The sequence below is a fragment of the Symphalangus syndactylus genome, chromosome 5, assembly GCF_028878055.3.
Source record: "Symphalangus syndactylus isolate Jambi chromosome 5, NHGRI_mSymSyn1-v2.1_pri, whole genome shotgun sequence".
Taxonomy (NCBI): Eukaryota; Metazoa; Chordata; class Mammalia; order Primates; family Hylobatidae; genus Symphalangus; species Symphalangus syndactylus.
The window spans coordinates 68884432-68909168 of record NC_072427.2 but is presented as its reverse complement, the minus strand read 5'-3'; the positions used below and the strand labels follow the sequence as shown (position 1 = coordinate 68909168).

Sequence of the window (24737 nt, the reverse complement as noted above, 5' to 3'; positions counted from 1 at the left end):
TCACTATGTTGCCATGGCTGGTCTCAAACTCCTGGCCTCAAGTGATCCTCCTCCCTTGGCCTCCCAAAGTGCTGGGGTTACAGGTGTGAGTCACCACATTCATCCAACAATTATATTTAAAGCTTCACCTTTAGATATATTACCACATTTGTTTTTAGGTAGCCTTTTCCATCAGACCGTAGGCTTCTTGAGACAGAACTGGTGCCATTTTTTTTGAAGACACATTTATTGAGATTTAACTTACATACAGTAAAACTCACTTTTTAAAGTATACAGTTTTATGAATTTTGATAAATGCATTCTGTTGTGTAATAACCACTACAAGAAGATATAGAATATTTCCATCAGCCCCTAAATTTCCTTATACCCCTTTGTCAATCCCTGTCCCCCTTCCTCCACTACACCCGGGTAACTAACTGCTAACCTATTTTCTGTTCCTACAATTTTGCCTTTTTCAGAGTTACATAAACAGAAGCACAAAGTACATAAGTAGTCTTCTGAATCTGGCTTCTTTCACTTAGTGTAATGCATGTGATTCATTCATGTTGTTGGGTCAATCAGAAGTTTGTTCCTTTTTATTGCTGAGTAGTATTCCATCACGTACATGTACTGCAGTTGATCCAAATGACAACTGGCAGATATTTGAATTGTTTCTAGTTTTTAAGCTTGTGCTTCTTTTTTGTTGTTTTTAATGTGTATACAAAACTGTGTATCCCCAGCACAGAGAATTTCCATATATGTGGAAATATATGTGTGTGATGCCTTCCTCTTGCATATTATTCCAAGCTCCTCCCTTTAAAAAAATCTCACTTTCATTTATGTGTGTGTTTCTCTCTCTCCTCAGTCTTTTGATACTCCTCCCTCCCTCCACGCACCTGCTACTGAAATCTATATTTTTGTAATACTAACAGGTGGATTTTGGAGGAAATTCTCTAAAGCAGAATATTTCTTGGACTTTGTCCTCTTCCCTTTTTTATGGTTTGCAATTTCCAAAGCCCAAAGATAGTGAAAAAAACTCTTTCAACTCATGCAAAATAAGATTGTGACTCAGTGTTGGACTATATCAGTTAAAAGTAATTTTTTCCCCAGGCAATAGATTTGCACTGATCTGTAAGTGACTTTTAATATGTAAGAGGTCCAAATAAATAATATCTTCCTTTAATAAAAGAGAATTTTCTCTTTTACTGTTTCCAAAATCTACTCAATTTAAACTCTTGGGCTTGAGTTAAAATTGAAGCTGGCAATTTCAGGTAAAAGAAGTTATTAGACACAGACTTTTTTCTTTTTCAGGGGCCTTTCTTCAAACCAGAAAAACTATCAGCCAGGACTCTGAAATCTAACTTGTGTCACAAGTTGATCTCTACCTTTCAGCTGTAATATTCTATTACTAATAAGAAAATGGAACCTTAGACTGGGTGCGGTAGCTCACGCCTGTAATCCCAGCACTTTGGAAGGCTGAGGCGGGAAGATTCCTTGAGAGCAGGAGTTAGAGATCAGCCTGGTCAACATGATGAAACCCCATCTCTACTAAAATTACAAAAATTAGCCAGACATGGTGGCATACACCCGTAATCCCAGCTACGCAGGAGGCTGAGGCATGAGAATGGCGTGAACCAGGGAGGCAGAGATTGCAGTGAGCTGAGATCGTGCCACGGCACTCCAGCCTGGGCAACAGAGTGAGACTCTGTCTCAAAAAAAAAAAAAAAAAAAGAAAGAAAGTGGAAAATTAAACTTTAATTTGAGAAGGGTCTATAAGAAGTGTGAGGAGACACAACATCAGGAAAACTCTGGAGATTGTGAAAACCAACACAAGAACTCTTCATGGGCATCCAAGACAAACACAGGTAGATCCCTTGCACTCCAAGGATGCAGGTTTTGACAAATATTTATTTCCTGGACATATTCTCTGTACTGTTAGGTGCTGACATACAAAGATTAAGAAAATCAATTCTCCCCTAAGGTACTCATCTTAAGGTGGCATCAAGATAGAGTTTCTTGGTAGCTGAGTTTCTAGGTAAAGTAGAAAAGTCTAGGCTTTTTGTGTCATCAGAGAAAAGCAGTGTTACTCAGGAAAAGGGTGCTCAGAAGAGAGCACTCCTGCTTATGAGTCTTACTTCTTGTTATTGCCTATTAACAATAGAAGGGTAGTAGGGGAAGAAGTGACCGAAATCCCCAACCTCTCAGTCTTTCCCAAGTCTCTAGCTTACCTCAGTGTTTGTCCCTTGATCAAGGTCAAGGCCCCGGTCCTCCAGCTTTTCGATTTGACGATTCGGGGTCAGCATGTCTTTTAATAAGCTGCAAACAGACCAAGATACTAAGTCTTGCAGATTAAGAAAAATCACCCAAGAGAGGAGGTAATTTTGATCTTTCAAAAATGAAATACTATTCCCATATAAAAGGATGCTTTGGTAGTGCTTGTATTGCAATGGGAAGTAAATGAAATTCAAAAAAGTAAAAAGTACTCTAAGTAATCTAGATAATATTAAATGATATGAGGCCTAACTGGACACAGGAGCTGAAAATTAAAAGGATTAAAATGTAAGTTTATAAAATTTCTAGAAAAAAAACCACACAGAAAATTTGGGGGACGTAAGATTAGGAAAAGAGTTCTTAGGCTTAACATCAATTGTATAATCTGTAAGAGTTGAACCTCATCAAAATTAAAACTTTTAGTTTGGCCAAAGACTCTGTTAAATGGATGAAAAGACAAATTACACACTGGGAAAATTATTTGCTTAGCACATATCTGGTAAAGGCCTTGTATCTAGACTATATAAAAATCTCGAAAAAGCTCAACATTAAAAAAAGCCTATCCAATTAGAAAATGAGCAAAAGGCATGCATAGACATTTCACCAAGAGGCTATATAGATAGCAAATAAACACACAAAAGGATGGTCAATACTTATTAGCCATTAGAGAAATGCAAATTAGTACTACAACAATATATCACTACGTACTTGTCACAATGGCCAAAAAAAAACAAAAAAAGAATAGTGATAACACCAAATGCTAGTGAGGATGTGGAGAAACTTGATCATTCATAAATTGGTGATGGAAATACAAAAGGTTTCAGCTACTCTGGAAAATTGTTTGGCAGTTCCTGTCAAAACTTAAAACTGACTTACCATACGACCCAGCAATTTCATCCTTGGGTAATTATCCCAGAGAAATGAAGACTTATTTCCCATAGTACACGTATGTTCAAAGCAGCTTTATTCATAATAGTCCCAAACTGGAAATTACACATTTGTCCTTTAGCGGATGAATGGTTAAACACACTGTGTAGATTCATATCATGGACGACTACTCGGCAATGAAAAGGAAGGAAAGATTAATACATGCGAAAATTTGGATAAACCTCAAAAAAATTATCCTGAGTGAAAAAAAGCCAATCTCAGAAGGACAAAGTGCATGATTTCACTTATGTAGCATTCATGAAATAGCATAATTATAGACACGTGGAACAGATTTGTGGTTGCCAGGGGTTAGGGATGGGTGGGAGGAAATGTGTGTATAAAGGAGTAACACAAGTGCATCTTATGCAATGATTCAGCTGAGGATCTGATTGTCATAGTCATGCAAGGCTACACATCTCATAAAATTGCACAGAACTATACACATACAGATGAGTGCATGTATAAATGGTGAAGTCTGAATAAGCTCTCTGGATTGTACCAATGTCAATTTCTTGGTTTTGATGGCATACCCAAGTTAGGCAAGATGTTACCATTCAGGAATGCTGAAAATAAGGGTTCCTCGTATGTATATTTTTGAAACCTCCTACGAATCCATAATTATTTCAAAATAAAAAGTTAAAAATAAAAATGGAAGCATAGGTAAAGAGGGTTGTAAAAGAAAAAAGGAGGAGAATTAATAAAGAAGAATAATGTGACTAGTTTCATATTCACCTTCTAGTTTTTGGTCTACAGGTCTCTGCAAACTGTAAAGCCCTCTGGCCCAAATACTTTATAACATTAATTCAGAAGGTATTTGTTCAGCATTTACTATGTGCCAGGTATTATGCTGAATGCTGATGATTAAAATAGAGAATAGTATAAGCAAGGTCTTTGCCCTTTTGGAGATTATAATGTAATGTGGATTTGCAGGCAGACAAGGAAATCCATTAAAAATTAGAATGTTATTAATGTTTTGGGTACTTCTGCTTTCAACCAACATGGAGTAACAGGAATTGGATTTAGCCTCCCTTTTTAAACAATTTTAAACTTGAAAAGAATATATGAGACAATGGTTTTCAGACGTTGAACAGACAGTGCAGGACGTGGATCCCTCAGGTGGGAAAAAAGTGAGATGGGCTCTATAGTTACTTCAGGTTACCCTGGAAAGAGTTTCCGGACTTCGAGTCAGAGAAAGGGGATGCAGGAGAAGGCTGGTGGTCTCCATGAGTTGAGAAGATGAAGTTAGAAGCTCAGGGAGGCCACAAGGAGCAGATCTGCCCAGCAGAGTGCCAAAGAGGAGAGAGCTGCACAGAGAAAAAGCTCCAGAGATCTTCCCACTTGAGAAAGCCCCACTTGGGCCTTCAACTGAGGCACTGATTAGCACAGAGGTGTGATAAAACTATTTGAAATGGGACGGAAATCATAGCAGATTGAAGTGGGCAGAACAATCTCTAAAGATCAAGCAGTGCTGAGAATAATTGCCAGAGTGGAAAACTCTTGTAATACACAAGTCATCAGGTAGAATACTCAGAAGGTATTGTCTCAGTAGTGGAGCCATATTAGTCCTAGACTAAAGGTTGCTTTAGTCCCGCCCTATGACAATTAAAAGCAATCCTCAAAAGGGTCAAACCACTTCTAAGTAATTTAACTGTGTTCCAGAACAAAGCTCAAAATTTAAATGTACACACAAATGTCTCAAGAATACTCAAAACCAAATGAGGTACAATTGACAATGACTGGCATTTAATAAAAAATTACTCGGCATGCAAAGAAGCAGGAAGCAACAGTGTATACGTTTATAAAAGGCTGGGCACAGTGGCTCACACCTGTAATCCCAGCACTTTGGGAGGCTGAGGGGCCGACTGCCTGAGGTCAGGAGTTCGAGACCAGCCCGGCCAACATGATGAAACCCCATCTCTACTAAAAATACTAAAAAAATTAGCCAGGTATGGTGGCACGTGCCTATAATTCCAGCTACTCGGGAAGCCAAGAATTGCTTGAACCCAGGAAGTGGAGGTTGCAGTGAGCCAAGATCACGCCACTGCACTCCAGCCTAGGTGACAGAGTGAGACTCTATCTCAAAAAAAAAAAAAAAAAAACTTAAAAAAATAAATAGAGGCAGTATTAAAAATGATTAGATGATAGAATTAGTAGATAAGGTTATTTTAAAAGTTATACCTATATTTTATTGTCCAAGAAGGTAGAGAAAAACATGAGTACATTTAGGAGAGATATGAAAGATAGAAAAAAGACCCAGATCAAACTTCTACAACACAAACTACAATGTCTGAGATGAAAAATACACTGGAAGGGATTAATGTTATATTAGATACCGCAGAACCAAAAGATTAGTGAATTTTAAGATATAGTGATAGAGGCTGGGAGCAGTGGCTCACGCTTGTAATCCCAGCACTTTGGGAGGCCGAGGCGGGCGGATCACGAGGTTAGGAGATCGAGACCACGGTGAAACCCCGTCTCTACTAAAAATACAAAAAATTAGCTGGACGTGGTGGCGGGCGCCTGTAGTCCCAGCTACTCGAAGAGGCTGAGGCAGGAGAATGGCGTGAACCCGGGAGGCGGAGCTTTCAGTGAGCCGAGATCGCGCCACTGCACTCCATCCTGGGCGACAGAGCGAGACTCCGTCTCAAAAAAAAAAAAAAAAAAAGATATAGTGATAGAAAGTCTTTGAAATGAAACACAGAAAGAAAAGAGTTAGAGAAAAAAAAGCCCAGAACATCAGTGAGTTATGGGTTATGAGACAACCTAAAGTGGCCTAAAACACATGTAATTAAAATCCTTGATGGTGAGAAGAGGGAACAGAAAAAAATATTTAAAGAAATAATGACTCAAATTTTCCAAATTTAAACTACAAACTTGCAGAGCCATAAGGCACAACGGAACTTAACAAAAGAAAACTTAAGAAAACTACATGAAGGTCAATCATATAAAAATGAATAAAAACAATACATATATTTTTTTGAGACGGAGTCTTGCTCTGTCGCCGGGCTGGAGTGCAATGGCGCTATCTTGGCTCACTGCAGCCTCCACCTCCTGGATTCAAGCAATTCTCCTGCCTCAACCTCCTGAGTAGCTGGGACTACAGGCACATGCTACCACACCCAGATAATTTTTGTATTTTTAGTAGAGATGGAGTTTTACCATGTTGGCCAGATTTTTTAAAAATTTTGAAAACAGCTGGGAATAGGGCAAGGAAAATTTTATTCGTAGAAAAATACAGAAGAGAATGACAGCCAACTTCTTGTCAGGCACAACACAAACCAGATTTCAACAGCGTCTTTAAAGTACTGAGAAAAAAATGTCACTATGTAATTATATACTCTGCAAAACTATCTTTACAAAATGAAGGCTTTTTTTCAGACATAAAAAGCTAAAAGAACACATCCCCAGTAGAACTGTATCACAGAAGATAGTTTTAGGTTTTTGTTTTTTGTTTTTGAGATGGAGTCTTGCAGTGTCGCCCAGGCTAGAGTGCAGTGGAGTGATCTCGGCTCACTGCAACCTCTGCCTCCTGGGTTCAAGCAATCTTCCTGCCTCAACCTCCCGAGTAGCGGGGATTACAGGTGCTCAGCTAATTTTTGTATTTTTAGTAGAGACGGGGTTTCACCATGTTGGCCAGGATGGTCTCCAACTCCCGACCTCAGGTGATCCACCCACCTTGACCTCCCAAAGTGCTGGGATTACAGGTGTGAGCCACCATGCCTGGCCATAGAAAATAGTTTTTAAAAGCCCTTCAACAAAAGGAAAATGATGCTAGATATAGATTGTATCCATACAAATGAATGAAGAGCACTGGTAATAGTAAATATGTGTGTAAATATAAACAATTTTTTTCTTACTTTAAAAAATCACCTTAAACAATAGTTAATCGTTTAAAGCAAAAAAACAAAACAAAACAAAAACCCCCGACATATCGTGGGCTTATATTCAATACAGAAGTAAGATGTATGCCAACAGTAGTGCAAAGGCTGGGAGAACAGACATAGAAGTACAGCATATGTAAGAGGTAAAATATTACTTTAAGGCAGATAGTGATAGTTTAAGAATCATTCTATTTAAGCCAAATTAACTATTTTAAAAAAACAATGAAAAAGGATGGGCATAGTGGCTCACGCCTATAATCTCAGCACTTTAGGAGGCTCATGCAGGGGGATTGCTTGAGGCCGGGAGTTGGAGACCAGCCTGGGCAACATAGCGAGACCTTGTCTTTACCTACACAAAAGTTTTAAAAATTAGCTGGGCATGGTGGTGCACACCTGTGGTCCCAGCTACTCAGGAAGTTTTAGGTGGGAGGACCGCTTGAGCCCAGGAGTTCATGGCTTCAGTGAACTATGATCACACCACTGCACGCCAGCCTGGGTGACAGAGCAAGACTGTCTCGAAAAAGAAAAAAAAAAAAAAAGAAGAGAATAAAGAAATCATTTATAATGATAAAGGGATCAATTCTTCAAAAAGACCTAATAGTCCTAACATTCATGCAACTAAAACCAGAGCCTCAAAGTACACAAAGCAAAAACTGATAGCTCTGCAAGCAGAAATAGATACATCTACAGTTATAGTTGGAGATTTCAACACTCCTCTATTGATCGTCTATAGAAGTAGAGAGAAAATCCATAAGTACCTGGAAGACTTGGATAACACTATCAACCAACCTGAACTGATTGATATTTGTAGACTACTCTACTCAAACAATAGTAGAATACACATTCTACTGTTGTATTGCACATATATCATTTACCGACATAGACCATATTCTGAGCCATAGAACAAGTCTCAATACATTTAAAAGGAATTGGCTGGGCACAGTGGTTAACACCAGTAATCCCAGCGCTTTGGGAGGTCAAGAAGGGAGGATTGCTTGAGGCTGGAAGTCCAAGGCTAGCCTGGGCAACATGGCGAAGCTTCATCTCTACAAAAAATACAAAAATTAGCTGGGCCTGGTGGTGTGCACCTGTAGTCCCAACTACTAGGGAGGCAGAGGTGGAAGGATTGCTTGAGCCTGGGAGGTTGTGCAGTGAGCTGTGATTGTGCCACTGCACTCCAGCCTGGGCAACAGAGCGAGACCTTGTCTCAGAAAAGAAAAAAATTAAAAGGAGTCAAGTAACATAAAATTTGTTCTTTGGTCACAATGGACTTAACTGAGAAGTCAGTAAGAGAATGATATCTGGAAGATCTCTACATACCTGGAAACTAAAATACTCTTTAAATAATCCATGGGTTGGCCAGGTGTGGTGGCTCATGCCTGTAGTCCAAGCACTTTGGGAGGTCAATGTGGGTGGATCACCTGAGATCAGGAGTTCGAGACCAGCCTGGCCAACATGGTGGAACCCTGCCTCTACCAAAAATATAAAACTTAGCCAGGCATGGTGGTGAATGCCTGTAATCACAGCTACTCGAGAGGCTGAGCAGGAGAAATGCTTGAACCCGGGAGGCAGAGGCTGCAGTGAGCCAAGATCATGCTATTGCACTCCAGCTTGGGCTGATGGAGATGGAGTGAGACTCCATCTCAAAATATAAAACATTAAAATATATTTACATATATAAAAATAATCCGGCCGGGCGCGGTGGCTCACACTTGTAATCCCAGCACTTTGGGAGGCCGAGGCGGGCGGATCACGAGGTCAGGAGATCGAGACCAAGGTGAAACCCCGTCTCTACTAAAAAAAATACAAAAAATTAGCCGGGCGTGGTGGTGGGCGCCTGTAGTCCCAGCTACTCGGAAAGGCTGAGGCAGGAGAATGGCGTGAACCCGGGAGGCGGAGCTTGCAGTGAGCCGAGATTGCGCCACTGCACTCCAGCCTGGGCGACAGAGCAAGACTTCGTCTCAAAAAAAAAAATTAAAAAAAAAAAAAAAAAAAAAAAAAAAAAAATCCATGGGTCAAAGAAGAGATCAAAAGGGACATTAGAATATATTTTGAGCTGATTGAAAATGAAAACACAAGATATAAAAATCAGTTTGATGCAGTGGAAACAGTGCTTAGAGGGAAGTGCAGAGCACTAACTGATTATTGTAATAGAAAAAGACAAGAGATCTCAAATCAATGACCCAAAGTTCACCTCATAAAATTAGAAAGAGGATAGCAACATAAGCCTAAAGTCAGCAGAAGAAAGGAAATAATCCAAAAAAAAAAGCAGAATCAAACGAAAATTTTCAAAAAACCAGAAAAACAATAGCAAAAAACCCAATGAAATCAAAAGCTGGGTCTTTTAGCAAACCAAAAAATGTATAGATCTCTATCCAGACTGATACAACAAAAAGAAAAGAAGACACAAATATTCAATTTCAGGAATAAGTGAGGGGACATCAATACAGATGCTAAAGACATCATATAATAAGGGAATGTTATGGATAACTTTATGTCAATATATTTGACAACTTTGATAAAATGGGCGCATTGTTTGAAAGGTATGATCAACTTGACTGGATTGAGGGATGCTTAGATGGCTGGGAAGTCCACTCCACTAGCCACTACTGGCACCTGTGCATGCCACCCAGGGGCCTGAGGAGCCATTGTTCCTGGGTGTATCTGTGAAGGTGTTGCCGGAGGAGATTTACATTTGAGTAGGTGGACCGGGAAAGGAAGACCCACCCTCAGTGTGGGTGGACACCATCCAATCGGCTGCCAGCACAGCTGGAACAAGGCAGGCAGAAAAGGGGAAGAAGCAGCTTGTTTGCTGAGTCTGCTCACTCTCTCTCTCTTCCTGTGCCATGCTGGACACTTGCTTCCTCTCCTTTTGCCCTTGGATATCAGCCTCCAGGTTCTGTGGCCTTTGGATTGTGGGACTTGCACCAGTTGCTTTCCAGGGGCTCTTGGGCCTGCAGCTACAGACTGAGGGCTATGTTGTTGGCTTCCCTGGTTTTGAGGCTTTTGGACTTGTGGACGGAGCCATGCTACTGGCTTCTCTCTTTCCCCAGCTTCCAGACAGTGTATCGTGGGACTTTACCATGTGTATTAGTCTGTTCTCATGCTGCTAGTAAAGACATATGCAGGACTGGGAAATTTATGAAGGAAAGACACTTTAATGGACTCACAGTTCCACATGGCTGGGGAAGCCTCACAATCATGGCGGAAGATGAAGGAAGAGCAAAGGGACATCTTACTTGGTGGCAGGCAAGAGAGGGCTTATGTAGGAGAACTCCCTTTTATAAAACCATCAGATCTCATGAGACTTATTCACTGTCACAAGAACAGCACAGGAAATACCCACTCCCATGATTCAATTACCTCCCACTGGGTCCCTCCCACAACACATGGGAATTATGGGAGCTACAATTCAAGACGAGATTTGGGGGGGACACAGCCAAACCATATCACCATGTCATCATATGAGCCAATTCTCCCTAATAAACTAATGCAGCTATAGATATGGATATATTGTATTGGTGCTGTCTCTCTACAGAACCCTGACAAATACAGACAGCAACCCTGGAACCTCCAGCAGCAGGGCTGCCTTGCAGCTGCCCACACCTTCAGAGGGCCTGGGGACTGGCCCACCGGAGCACCATCCTGGGGCCAGATGACAGGTCCACCCACTAGCCACTACTGGCACCTGTGCATACCACCCAGGGGCCTGAGAAGCAGCCTACCTCACCCATTGCCATCACTGTTGGCACCAGAGCACACTATCCAGGGGCCTAGGTATCAGCCAACCGGGCCTGCCTCTGCCAGCCCATGCACACCATCAGGGGACCTGATGACAGGCCCATCCCACTTATCAGCACCACTGCTGGTATTCTATTGCTGCACTGTCTAGGGGCCTGGGGACTGACTTGCTCCACCCACAGCCACTGACACCCACATACACTATCAAGGGGCCTGACAACAGTCCTGTTCAACCCACCCCCACTGCTGCTTGAGCATGGTATCCAGGAGCCTGGTAATCACCTCACTCTGCCTGCCACTATTGGCAGCCATTCGTGCCATCTGACGGCCTGAGGACAGGTCCACCCTGCCACTGCCACCATCAGTAGCACTGGGGACTTCTGTACATCATTGAGGAGTCTGAGGACAGGCCCGCCCCCATGTTGCCAGCACCAGTGCCTGTCACACATCATTTGGGAACCTCAGGATCAACCTGCCCTGCCTGTCATGGCTAGTGCCAACACTTGCCTTCTGTGGGCCTGAGGATGGGCGCTGCCCACTGCCACTGCCTATGTACATTGTTCAAGGGCCTGGTGATAGGCCTACCCTTCCTGCTGCCTGCACCTATGTGTGTTTCCTGGGGGCTTAGGGACCAGCCTACCCAGCCTACAGCTGCTGCCATCACTGGTATCTATGCATGCATGACTCTTAGGGGCCTGAGGACTGGCTCACCCAGCTCACTGCCATCACTGCTGGCAACCTGTACATGCTGCCTGGGAATCCAAGGATTGGCCTGCTGCCACTATTGCCACTGTCAGTGCCATATACAGTGCCCAGGGACATGAGGACCCACCTTCTCAACCACCGCTGCCACTGTCAGCAATCAAGCAATCTGCCTAGAAGTCAAAGATCTGGCCCACCGAGACTCACCACCACTGGTACATGCATATGCTGCGTGGGGACCTGAGGACAGGCACTCCCACCCTGCTGCCACCACCACTGGCACTTGAGAACCAATCTGCCTAGGGTAACTGTCCCCAGTAAAGTTTGCCACAGCCTCCACAAATAAGCACAGCCTAAGCCACTGACAAACTTACAGATACCACTGACGCTGATTACAGCCAAAGAAATCATGTAGAGACTACACTAGTATGCCCACCCACCAATAATAAAAGCCAAAGCACCCTACCCAACTAATGCTATAAATATACCTTCAGGAAAACCTAATGTTTCCCTATGAAAGCCAATGCATAAAATTGGAAGAAGTGACTATTACACCAGGTGTATATATATCAATGTAAGAACCAAAGAAACACGAAAAAGGAAGGAAACATGACATCACCAAAGGAGTGCAATAATTCTCCAGTAATATCCCAATGAAAAGGGAATCTATGAAATGCCTGAAAAAGAATTCAAAATATTGATACTAAAGAAAGTCAGTGAGATATAAGAGAACACAGGTAAGCAATAAAAAGAAGTCAAGAAAACAATTTATGATCTGAGTCAAACAGAAATTCTGAGACTGAAGAATGCAATGAATGAAATAAAAATATAATAAAGAGCTTAAATAATAGACTAGATCAAGCAGAAGAAAACATTTCTCAACTTTGAAGACAGGTGTTTTGAAATAATCCAATCAGCCAAAAAAAACAAAAATAAAGAATAAAAAAGAATGGAGAAAGCCCTACCTGACATATGGGACACCATAAGGAAACCAAATATTTGGATATTAGGAGTTCCAGATAGAGAAGAACTGGGCAAAGGCATTTTAAAAAAAACAATTTAATGAAATAATAGCTAAACTTCCTAAGTCTTGCAAGAGATAGACATTCAAATACAGAAAACTCAAAGAACCCCAAATAGATTTGTATCAAAAAAGTCTTCTCCAAGGCTCGTGACAGGCAAACTGTCAAAATCAAAGACAAAAAGAGAATTCTAAAAACAGCAAAAGAAAAGTGTCAAGTCACATATAAGGGAATCCTCATCAGACTAACAGCAGGCTTCTCAGCAGAAACCTTACAGGCAAGGAGAGAATGGGATGATATATTCAAAATGCTGAGAGAAAAAAAAACTGACAAGACTACTATACCCAGCAAAACTATCTTTCAAAAAGTGAAAGAGAAATGAAGTTGTTCCCAGACCAGCAAAAACTGAGATAATTCATCACCACAAGAAATGCTTAAAGAAATCCTACATCTGGAAGTGAAAGAACAAAATCTACAAACATGAAAATTCACAAAAGTATAAAATTCACTGATAGAATAGATATACAAATGAGAAAGAGAAAAAAGTCAAACATTACCACTGCAGAAGACCATCAAACTGCAATTATAAACAATAAGAGAGAAAGAAATAAGGATACACAAAACAACCAGAAAACGATTAACAAAATGTCAGGAATAAGTCCTTACTTATCAATAATAACCTTGAATATAAATGGATTACATTACCCATTTAAAAGATATAGAGTGGTTGAATTGATTTTTTTAAATGACCCTATTATATGCTGCCTAAAAGAAACTCACTTCACTGTAAAGACACATATAGACTGAAAGTGAAGAAATTGAAAAAATATTTCATGCAAATAGAAATCAAAAGCAAGCAGGAGTGGCTACACTTAGAACAGACTTTAAGTCAAAAACTATAAAAAGAGACAAAGGAGGGTATTATATAATGATAAAAGGATCAATTTAACAAGAGGATATAACAATTCTAAATATATATGCATCCAACACTGGAGCACCCAGATACATAAAGCAAATATTACTAGATCTAAAGGGAGAGACAGACTTCAATACAGTAACAGTTGGGGACTTTAATGCCAGACTCACAGCATTGGACATACCATCTAGGCAAAAAATTAACAAAGAAACATTGGATTTAAACTGCACTTTGGACTAAATGGATCTAACAGACATTTACAGAACATTTAATGCAACAGCTGCAGAATACATCTTCTTCTCATCAGCATGTGGAACATTCTCTGGGATAGACCATATGTTAGGCCACAAGTCTTCACAAATTTTAAAACATTGAAATCATATCAAGTATCTTCTCAGATTACACTGGAATAAAACTAGAAATCAATACCAAGAGGAACTTTGGAAAATATAGAAATGTATGGAAATTAAACAACATGCTCCTGAATGACCATTGGGTCAAGGAAGAAATTACGGAAGAAATTAAAATTGCTTGAGACAAACGAAAACAATTTATCAGAGACATCAAAAGCCCGACAAAGAGGGAAGCTTACAGCAATAAACACCCACATCAAAAAAGTAGAAAGATTTCAAATAAACAATCCAACAATGCACCTTAAGGAACTAGAAAAGCAAGAAGAAACCAACCCATAAATAACAACCCAGCAACCCAATTTTTAAAATGAGCAAAAGATAAACAGATATTTCATCCAAGAAAGTATACCTATGGCCTAAAGACTTTATCATCTTAAGCCCAAAGTTTCCTAAGTTTTTAAAGCTATGAAACTTTCTCCTATTTTATGACCAACCCCAACACCCTACAATTACCTCTTCACTGTGTTTTTAGTTACATTTATTTTTTTAATAATACTGTCAATTTTCTCCATTCCGTCTATGTAATCAGCTCCAAGTTCTTTCACCTGGAGACCTATCTTTGCGTTCCAGTAGTTTAGCTTGAGGAACATGCCCTTCAGACACCTGCAGAAATATTATGGTGATCATTTTCAAAGCAGAAAATGGGAAACAACACACATAGCCTTAAACGCTCTTCCTTTGAATAGCGAGTTGATCTGTTTAGTCTTCCTTGTCACCAAAATGGGCCAGGTGGGCACACAGGCCTCAAGAAAAGAAGGTTGGGTATTTATTTGATATCCACTTTAACAGATCTTTAAAGACTCTATAAAACAAAGCATATTTTATGTTTAATAAAAATATATATATTTTTAATTTCACTGTGTGGAATGAATGTTAAATGTTGATATTTAGATAGTGCTTACATCATGGTGGGGGAGGAGAGGTATACAATAGGGAAAAGATCCACAAGGGCTTAACAACATACTCTTAATGATAATTATGGTTTTCCTATCTAGAAAATTATCTGAGAAGGTTTAAATATATATTAATTTCGGGCCTCAAAGAAGAGTTTGCTCTTTCTTTTTTCCCATGCTCTGTCTACATCCCTAAAATGTCCTTACACCACATTATTGCTAGACCATGTAGGTAGTTACCTATGCACAGGACTGCTTTATGGTTCAAGACATGTATGGATTTTAAATCTTCCAGACCTTCCCTAAGTTATCTGCTTAAATTCTATTTTCCCCTCCACACATTATTAAATGCTCTGTCTTGCATGTGTCAAGACTTACAATTCAAGGAGGTTCTTCTTTGAAAACTGCAGAGATGTAGATGCTTGAGGGTCCTCATCAACATCTGTTTCTTGCTTATCCTGTTTACTCAGGTCCTGGTCATGCTCAGCCTCTAGCTCCAACATATCCTGGTAAAGATGATGATGGAAGCAAAGCAGAACAAAAGGTTACTACAAGATGTGGTGGTTCTTCCAGCCCTACCCAATCCCCCTTTGCTGGGGTCAAGCACATAGTCCTGTCTGAGACTGGAGCTTTCTGATGCATCTGTAAGCTAAGCAGACATGCCCTTCTGCTCTGTCTACAGAGGAAGGCTGAGGCAGGGGCATGGAGAGAATCAGTGTCCACATGGAGAGCTCTTTTCAGTCTTGATGAGTAATCGAATTCCATCTGACCATGGACTCCAAAACTCCACTCAAATTAGATGACTGTTCTGGTCTCTTAAAAAAAAATCAATGTCATAAAAAAGGAAAGGTGGCAGGACTATTCTATATTAAGAGAGTCTAAAGAGATATGAAAACCAAACATATTGCATAGATCCTTTTGGGATGGTGGTTTAAAAAATATGGCTGTAAAAGACATTTGGGGGACAATTAAAGAAATTAGAATATTGAGAGAATTGAGATTATTATATTAATGCTAATTTTCCCAGATGTGATAACAGTATTTTGTAGGAGAAAGTTTTATTTTTAGAGATGCTTTCTGAAGTAAACAGGAATGAGATATCATGCTGTCTTTGACTTACTTTTAAGTGGTTCAGAAAGTTTCGTCTATTTATATATACAAAGATAAAGCCAATGTGACAAATGTGAAAGATTTTTAAATACAGGTGTAGGAATATGGTTAATCATTGCATAATTCTAAGTTGACCTTTTATTTAAATTGTTTCATATCAAAAAGAGTTTGGGGGAAAACGCCTACTCTATGACTTCGATCAATACAATTTACTTTTTTGTTTCTGTATTCTTTGCCTTGTTCTAGAAAAGCATCCAAGACATGTTCTGCTATTTCAAGTCTCTGCATGCAAAAATCGACAATGATTTATCCTTGAACACTTTAGAAACTATTTATGAAATATTTCTTCTGTCCTTTGAAGAAGTTTGATCTGAATTTCCTGTGTTTCACAGAACTATTTTTAAACTGGAAGGAGAAAAGTTTGGAGGCGGGAGAATAGATCAGTTTCTTTTTTAAATGTCTGTGTAAACTACTGGCCAAGTCAATAGAAATAACTAACATTCATGTAACTCTTTACAAATTAGTTTCATGTGCATTATTTTTTCTCATTCTCACATGGCCATTTGTATTTAGTGACTTGCCCAAGGTCATAAAGTATAGAGAGTTAAGTGGTGGCCCCAAACAAGGAATGCCCATGTCCTAATACAGAACTAGGACCCCATGCATATTATCTTATTTGGAAAAAGAGTCTTTGCAGATGTAACTAAGAATCTTGATATAAGATCATCCCAGATTACTTGAATGGGTTCCTAAATCCAATGACAAACATCCTAATGAGAGACAGAAGAAGAGAAGACACAGACAAAGAGAAGACCATGTGAGGATGAAGACAAGAGACCAGGAGTTATGTAGCTACAAGCCACTGAAGGCCTGGAGTCCCAGAAGCTTGAAGAAGAAGGATTCTCTCCTGGAGGCTGCATTAAGGGTGAATAGCTGAATTCTACTGGAAGATAATCTGTGAGCAGGGGGTATGGTCATATGGTGATTTGGCCATATGGTGATTTGCTCGAAGGTGAGAAATGTCACAGTTATTTCATAAATTCCCAAGGACAAAAATAACATATAATTCACTTTTTTTTTTTTTTTTTGCATGGGACAGCTAGTAAGTCCTTCATGTGGTAACAGCAGCATCCAGTGGGAACAATGCCATATCCCCTGCCTCCCTCCTGATTTCAAGCTTTGAAGTTCTGCACCAATTAGAAGGAAACCCTCAGATATTTTCTTACCACTTTGAGATACGTGGTGTGAAGTTCTTCTCTTCAACCTACTGTGTCATTTAAGTGTCTCTCTTACCCATTTTTCAGAGTCTACCTTGTGAAGGAAGTCAGTTTGAGGGTTTTCGGAGGAAATGTCGTCCTCATCATCTGATCTGTCTAAGATGTGGTCCACTTTGATAATTTCCTTTAGCAAACTGCAAGCCACACAATCCAAACAGAGGCTGTTATTATGCCTTTGGGCCAGAGCTTGGGCCTGCCCTACTCCTTTCTAAAGGGAGAACACTGAGAACTTTCCCAGCCCCAGGGAGCACCTGCTATCCTTGTACTGAGTTTTCTGTGTGAATAACACCTCACATAGTATATCTCACAAGTAGAAATAGAGGGGCTGGATAAATAATAATTGGCTGAATCCATAAATTAACAGTGAGATTCCAAATTCCAAAGTAATTGCAGTTCTGTGCATATGTATGTATAAATGAGTGTGCACAATCAACAAGTAAATTAATATCCTGTTTTAAAAAGTGGAGTTTAAAAACACTATATGGTTCAAATGGGCAGAGAGGAGTAGGTCTACAGTGCCCTCTTGATCTCCACCCCCCAGCTGTCCTCCCCACAATGTTCACTAGCTTCTTTATTTTCAACAGAGATTCTTTGCATAAATAAGCAGAGATGTTGATGCATGCATGTATGCATGTATATATATTATGCAGAATAGACCCTTTAAAATATATGGGAGGATATTTATACACTCCACTCTGTGTATACATCAAAGTACTTTGAATTTCTTATTTAATAACTTATTTTGGAGTCCATTTCATATTAGTACACACAGAGCTGCTTCGTTTTTAAAATGGCAATATGGTATTCCATTGTGGGGCTGTAAAATAATTTTCTAATGAGTTTTTTTTATTAACAGATATGTAGAATGTTTCCAATCATTTGCTATCACAAACAATGCTGGAATGAATATCCTTACACTTCTATATATTGTTGTTGTGTATGTGTACAGGATATCTATTGGAAAACCCGAAAGGTAGAACTTCTAGGTCAATAGATATGTATATTCTAAATTTTGATAGATTTTTATTAAAGTATGTTTTAAAGAGGTTGAATCAATTTTCACTCCCAGCAAAACTGTGCCTGTTTCCCACCCCTTGTCTAAATCCATATGCTATTAAAGTTTTTGATCTTTGCCAACTTGGTGTGTTCAAACTGGTATCTCATTTAGTGTTAGTCTCATTCTATGTGTGAGGTTGAGTATCTTTGCCTATGTTATAAAACTCATTTGTATTTCCTTTTCTAAAATAAGTGTGTTGATAGTCTTTGCCCATTCTCTACCACACTGTTTAATATTTTGCTTAATTAATTAGTACCACACTTATTAATATTTTGCTGGAGAGCCTATATGTTCTCTCTCATATGCTTTCGAATGGGTCACAATAAATGTGTGATATATGTCTATAAAAGTAGTTCCAAGTCTATGGGATTTGAACCCAGAGGGTGGAGGTGTTGTCAGGGTTGAGGGGGTATTGAGTCACTTCACATCTAATCTGCTTAGAAAGGGATCCTGGAATCTATACAGATTTAGATAGAATGAATAAATATTGCTTATATGAAAAAACTTATATGAAAAGCTGCCCAAAGTTTACAAATGCATATGCTACTATCTTCAATAATTTATAAATGCATTTAAGAACATCTTTGATATCATAATAGCTTTCTTGCCATATGAGAGATTCTTGGAAAATCTTTTACCTTAAAAATGTCTTCCTAGTTAAAAAGGTGTTAATCATAGCTAAACTAGTATGCATTTTTAACTCATACTAGCAAATGTATATATGTGTTTATACCACTGTTTGTACTCCCTCTATGCCAGAAAGTATTTTAAATGGCTTAGATCTTTAGCAAGTGAAGATAATGAAGCCATAAAACAATCCACATATTTTCCCAAATTGAGATTAGAGTTTGAACAACTTTTTTTAATGGGTATCTGCCCAGTTTATGATTGTAGAACCCTTTAGCTTCTCTTAAGGCCTACTACAGTAAATATTCATGAGATTAAAATTAGATAAATTTTAGGGAAAACTGTCAACCTAGACTCTGAACCTGGAAAGCTCATCATTTGCATACTGCTGGCCCAACAATGTCTGCAGTTGGGACCCTAGAAACTGCTTCTGCAAGCTCAGTTCTGACTTACTCCTGCATTGCGCCTTTAGTCACATTGAGCTTTTGGAAAAAGCCATTTTGCTCAGTCAACTGCTGTTCCTGGCAGTCCATCTTCATCGGCAGAGACATCTTGTTATTTAGATTTGTGGGCGTGAGAGCCATTTCTTAGGCACTGTAAGGACGATAATGACAACAAGAGGGATTTTATGGCAGAAATGGCAACCATATTCTCTTCGCTGACACCAGACTAACTTCTTCCTCAGGGCATTTGGCTTTAATTCCTCCCCTTTCAAACTGGCTGTTCATCATAAAGACCCCAAAACAAGCTCTTAGATCTCTCTTCTCAAGTATATATGAGAAAGACCTGTGTGGCTGTCTCCAAGGACACACTTCTTGACTGGTAAATATGCGTTTTGAATGCTCGAAGGAGAATACTACAGAGGAATATATAATAACCAGCCTGGAAGAATGGGAACTTTCATTTTTTTAATCTCTTTCTGATTATATAATAATATGCATATTGTAAAAAGTAAAAAGAAGAAAAGTAAAATCATTGGTACTTCAGAGATAACCAGAGATAACCCCAGAGATATCCAGACTTAACCACTATTAATATTTTAGTACATTTTATTTCTGCTTCTAGATTTGGTGTTTGTTTTATTCTTTTCCCATTGTTGACAACTAGGTTATTTCTAATTGCTTAGTAGTATAAATAATGCAATAATGATTATCTTTGTTTAGTAATTTTCAGTGCATGTCTAATTAGTTAAATACTTCCTTAGAGGTGGAATTACTGGTTCAAAGGAGTTTGACCAGATTTTTAAGGATTTAGACAAATATTTCCAAATTGCTTTCCTAAAGGTTTAACTAATATACACTGGCATCAGCTGTATGTAAGAACAGGAACCTTCATTCCAGTCTGATAGGCGAGTGTTCGCTGGAGAGCAGAGGAGTGAATTGTTGGAGTACTTAAGTAGTGTGAAAAATAACGGAAAGGAAATAGGAAAGAAGGTAGAGACGTGTGAGATAGGCTCATAGAAAAAGTTGTAGGGAAAGGATAGATGCAAAACATAACTCCTAGTTATAGCCAGAAATCAGGAGGGTGTGTCCAGGCTAAACAGGAAGAAACCTTCTCTTCTGTATATTCAAGTGAGTGATAGCAGTAGATTAGCCTAGAACTAGAGGGTAGTCTGGCTCCCAGCACCCTGAGGGACAAGAGGCGATGACAGACTCATGGGAAGAGAAGGCATTTTTCTGCAAGGGTGATTTATGGCAGGGACTAGCAACAGGGAGGAAGAATCAGGGAGAGGGGAGGCCCTGGGAATCATAGAGATGTTAAAACCATTTGCACAAACAAGGGCTTGGTCAATCATTCTGTGGCAGAATTGAGCTTTGTTCTTGGCCTGTGTGGTATAAAAGGAGCCCCTGTGAAAGAGAAGCATCAGGAAAGAACTAGAACCTTTGATGTGTGATGGTGCCATCCATTTTAACTTTGACTGTGACAAAAAATAAACCTTTGATTTCCCTCAGGAAGGTCACTGTTGCCTGCCAATTTCATCACAGCCCCTATCTGGACAGTTTTGTCCATTTCCTGAGGGTGTTAAGCATTACAAAGGCAATTCCAAGCTCTGAAAAGGGAACAGACACTGAGATTTGCCTTGTTTACTGTTTTTATGGTCCAAAAAATAGAGTACCATAAAAATAATAAAATTTCCTTATTCTGATAACTCTCTATCATCTCAATGTCTCCCCCAAGAGTGATTGAGAAAGAAAACATTGTCTGTCAATTCAGGCACCTACCTAAATTCTGCCTCCATACATTCTCTCACATTTTACATAACAAATAGAATCCTAACAATGGCTTATGTCTGTGCAGCCCCTAACAGATTACAAAGTACCTTTCACATATTTTCTCATTCAGTTCTCACAACAACATGGTACAGAGGGTATTATCCCCATTTTATGTGTGTATTAATGGAGCCTATGGGAGATGATGTGATTTACTTAGAGTCAGATATAAGAAGTAAAGCCAGGACTCAGAGCTTCCATATCCTCACAGCTACTGATAGAAAGATTTTCCCCACCTCCCAACTCCAAAGATGATCTAGACCAGTTCTATTGGGCTCTCCAATAGAACTTTCCGTGTTGATGAAAATGTTCTCTACACTGTTTGATACAGTAGCTACTAGCCACACGTTTCTACTGAGTACTTGAAATGTGGCCAGTGCAACTGAGGAACTGAATTTACAGCCACACATGCCCAACGACTATCATATTGGACAACTCAGAATTTTCTAGAGCAACGGTCATCAAACTATGGCCTGCAGGCCAAATCCAGCCTGCCACCTGTTTCTAGAAATGACATTTTATTGCAACACAGCCACACCCATTCCTTTACAAATCGTCTATGACTGCTTTTGCACTGCAATGAGAGAACTGAATGGTTGCAAGAGAAATCATTTGGCATAGAAAGGCTTAAATGTTTACTATCTTGCCCTTTACAGAAGAAGCACGCCAACCCCTGTTCTAGACTATTACCTTCTTCTATGATGTTGGGTGTTTGCTACAATCCATCAGTTGAATGCAGTAAATAAGAGCTTAAACTTTGGAGAGTCAAGCTGAGTTCATAATCCAGCATCAACACTTCACAGCTGGGCCTTATCTTGTTGTCTGGGGGCCTCACTTTTTTCTCTGTAGAATGGGGCTAACAATAGTAATACTAATATTATTAGAGATGTGAGGAGTAAAATTGTGCTTAACATGGCATCAGGTAAATAGCAAACGCTTGCCAATTTTATTGATCTATCTATTAAAATAAAAGCAGTGGAAATGGGAGCAATTAGTAACGTTTAACTTCAAATAACACAGTAATAAAAATAATGCTTACACACGTGCAGCACTTTCAGTTCATAAGGCACTTTCACTAAGTTGTTTCCTCTGACCCTCACGATTACCCTGTGGTTAGCCAACTATGGCAGATCTTGTTACCTCTATTTTTTCAGAGGAAGAAACTGAAACACAGGGATGATCTGGGACTTGTCCAAAGTTTTATTGCTAGAAAATGGTAGAATCAGCATGGAAACCTGCAAATTTTGACTATAAGTTTTGCAATCATCCTACTATTATACATAAAATCAATGCCCAATGCATCTTAATGGGTTGGCTAACAGCTGTCTTGCCTCAAAAACAATCCATCTTTTGAAGCTAACTTTTGACTAGTGACATAGTGCAAGTCCTTAGTGCTCAAAGTGTGGTCTGCAGGCCAGCAGCCTCAGCGCTTCCTGGGAGCTTGATGCAAGCTGTCCAACCTAGTGCAGATACTAGATCCCACCCAGACTGCTTGAACCAATGTCTGCCTTTTAGCAAGATTTCAGGTAATTCATACACATATGAAAGTTGGGAGTTACTCATACTCTAGACCTTTTAAAATAGACTCCCTCTTCTCCCTACACCCCATGTCTTCATTCCTGTATGTTTACCTCATTGGCTTTCTAGGATTGTTTGGTACAACTGGAGTGAATCCCTCCTCCTTCCCCCATATCCTATAAAAACTTTTAAAATTACACATTTAGAGAAGCATCAGTTTCAGTTACAAGGAACAATCAACTATTTTAAAAGACAGTTGGTGAAATCGCTAACTTACATTGTGAGGGGATTTCTCCAGGCCTGACCAGCCAGATTACCCTCTTGGTTCCTGCTACCTGGACAATTTGGGATCTCAGAAATTTGTCAAAGCCATGGTACTAATAATCAGGAATTTGATGTCACTACAGGCTCCTGACAAGGTCATAACGAGATGGTGCGCTATGAAATAGTATATACCTGGAGATAGCTTTGCTCTTCCCAATTTGGTAATCCCGAATATCTATGAGTTCAATGGAACAGACTAGCAACAGTCATGCTTTCCTGTTCCAGTGGTGCCAGAGCCTCCTTTCCTCAGCACCAAAGGCAGAGAGGAACCATTTGAGTGGTAAACACCAAGGCAGGTAAGTGTGCAGTTGGACTTTCCCTTTATGACATTTCACTTGGAATGCAGTGCCTGTAACCCCCTCTCACAAGATTCTAGGTGTGCAGTGCTCTCCTGACTGGCTTCTACCTTGCCCTTCTAGCCTGCCTCTCAGCCTCCTCACTTCTCTTGCTAACTCTGGAAACCAAGTCCTTCTTCCACCCCAGCCCTCTGTCCTCCCATCTCCTGGCCTCTGATATGGTGTTCTGGGATGCTCTTCCAACCTCAGCTTCTTCTGCCACATCTGCTCCTTTTGTCTCTCACCTGAACAGAACATCTGGCTTTCCCACAGAGGCTCAAAGACCGACAATGAAGGACATGTCTTCTACCAGTAACAAGCAAGCATTTGATCTTCCTTTTTTTTTTTTTTTTTCTTTTTTGAGTGAGACTCTCACTCTGTCACCCAGGCTGGGGTGCAGAGGTGCAATCTCAGCTCACTGCAACCTCCACTTCCAGGGTTCAAGTGATTCTCCTGCCTCAGCCTCCTGAATAGCTGGAATTACAGGTACGCTTGGCTAATTTTTATATTTTTAGTAGAGACAGGGTTTCACCATGTTGGCCGGGCTGGTCTCGAACTCCTGATCTCAAGGGATCCGCCCATCTTGGCCTCCCAAAATGCTGGGATTACAGGCGTGAGCCACTGCACTGGGCGCAAGCATTTGATCTTCTTTCAAACCAGGGATGCTCCTACTTTATACCTCTGTGACCTCGTCTCCTTCGAAGTTCCTCTTATTACCACACTTTTACGACACACCTTCACCTTCTTCCAGGACTTCAGTGCCAGGCTCACATTTCCCTCTCCCATTATTCTTGGTGAACTCGGCACCCATGGAAAGGGCCTAACAGTCTGACCTTACAAGTCCTAAGCCCCTGCTCTTAAGACACTCCTCTTCACCTATCAAAAACATTCAGCACCATGGAGATAAAATACAGAACAGTTCTTAAAAACATAAACTTTAGAATCACATCAATGTTTGAAACCTGGTTTTGTCATTTATTAGCTTTTCAGTTTGGGTTAAAATTTAATCTCTTTGTCTGAAAAATTGGTTTACTAAGATCTACCTAATTGGCTTGTTGAGACGTTAAAGGCACCAGGTGAGGAAGGAGTTTCAGGTAGAGTGGCTGACGCACAATAGGTGCTCAAAAAATGTTGTCAAAGGAATGGAATGAATGCATACATGGTAGGCATGATTTTTATGGCAATATTTTAGGTCTCATTATCACCCTGAGCATTTCTTCAGCCAAAAGCTCAAGTTCAGATGTGTCACTTTTCTTATGGTCTGTACAGCATGCCCTACCTAGTTAGGAACCAGACTCCATCAACAGCTCTTCCACAGTGCCTGCTGGGCTAGTATCCAGCCTTCAGTCCCCACCTTATGTCATGACTATGCTCCTACCTTTGGTTGTCCTGGGTGACCTCATATTTCTTTAGGAAAAATCACAAAATTCTTACGACTAGTTCCATCACAAAATAACAATAATAGTAATAGCTA

At 39.9% G+C, this 24737-nt stretch overlaps 1 protein-coding gene across 7 annotated transcripts in view; it reads right to left on the bottom strand.

Moving 5' to 3' along the window:
- The window catches only part of SMCO2 (single-pass membrane protein with coiled-coil domains 2), a 37868-nt gene extending 14679 nt beyond the window's left edge, over window positions 1–23189 (bottom strand). The window contains exons 1-7 of one of the 7 annotated variants that reach the window (XM_063640319.1): window positions 23061–23185; window positions 21777–21942; window positions 19270–19410; window positions 17167–17266; window positions 15124–15251; window positions 14306–14455; window positions 2208–2295 (exon numbers count right to left, since the gene is read on the bottom strand). In XM_063640319.1, the coding sequence (XP_063496389.1) occupies window positions 2208–2295; window positions 14306–14455; window positions 15124–15251; window positions 17167–17266; window positions 19270–19400 (597 nt within the window). In that variant the 5' untranslated portion in view covers window positions 19401–19410; window positions 21777–21942; window positions 23061–23185. Of the gene's footprint in view, window positions 1–2207; window positions 2296–14305; window positions 14456–15123; window positions 15252–15352; window positions 16251–17081; window positions 17267–19269; window positions 19411–21776; window positions 21943–22881; window positions 22967–23060 lie in introns of those variants that run through there. The other 6 variants (XM_055280296.2, XM_063640322.1, XM_063640323.1 and 3 more) reach the window with 6 other exon arrangements.
- Window positions 23190–24737: the final 1548 nt, after the last annotated feature.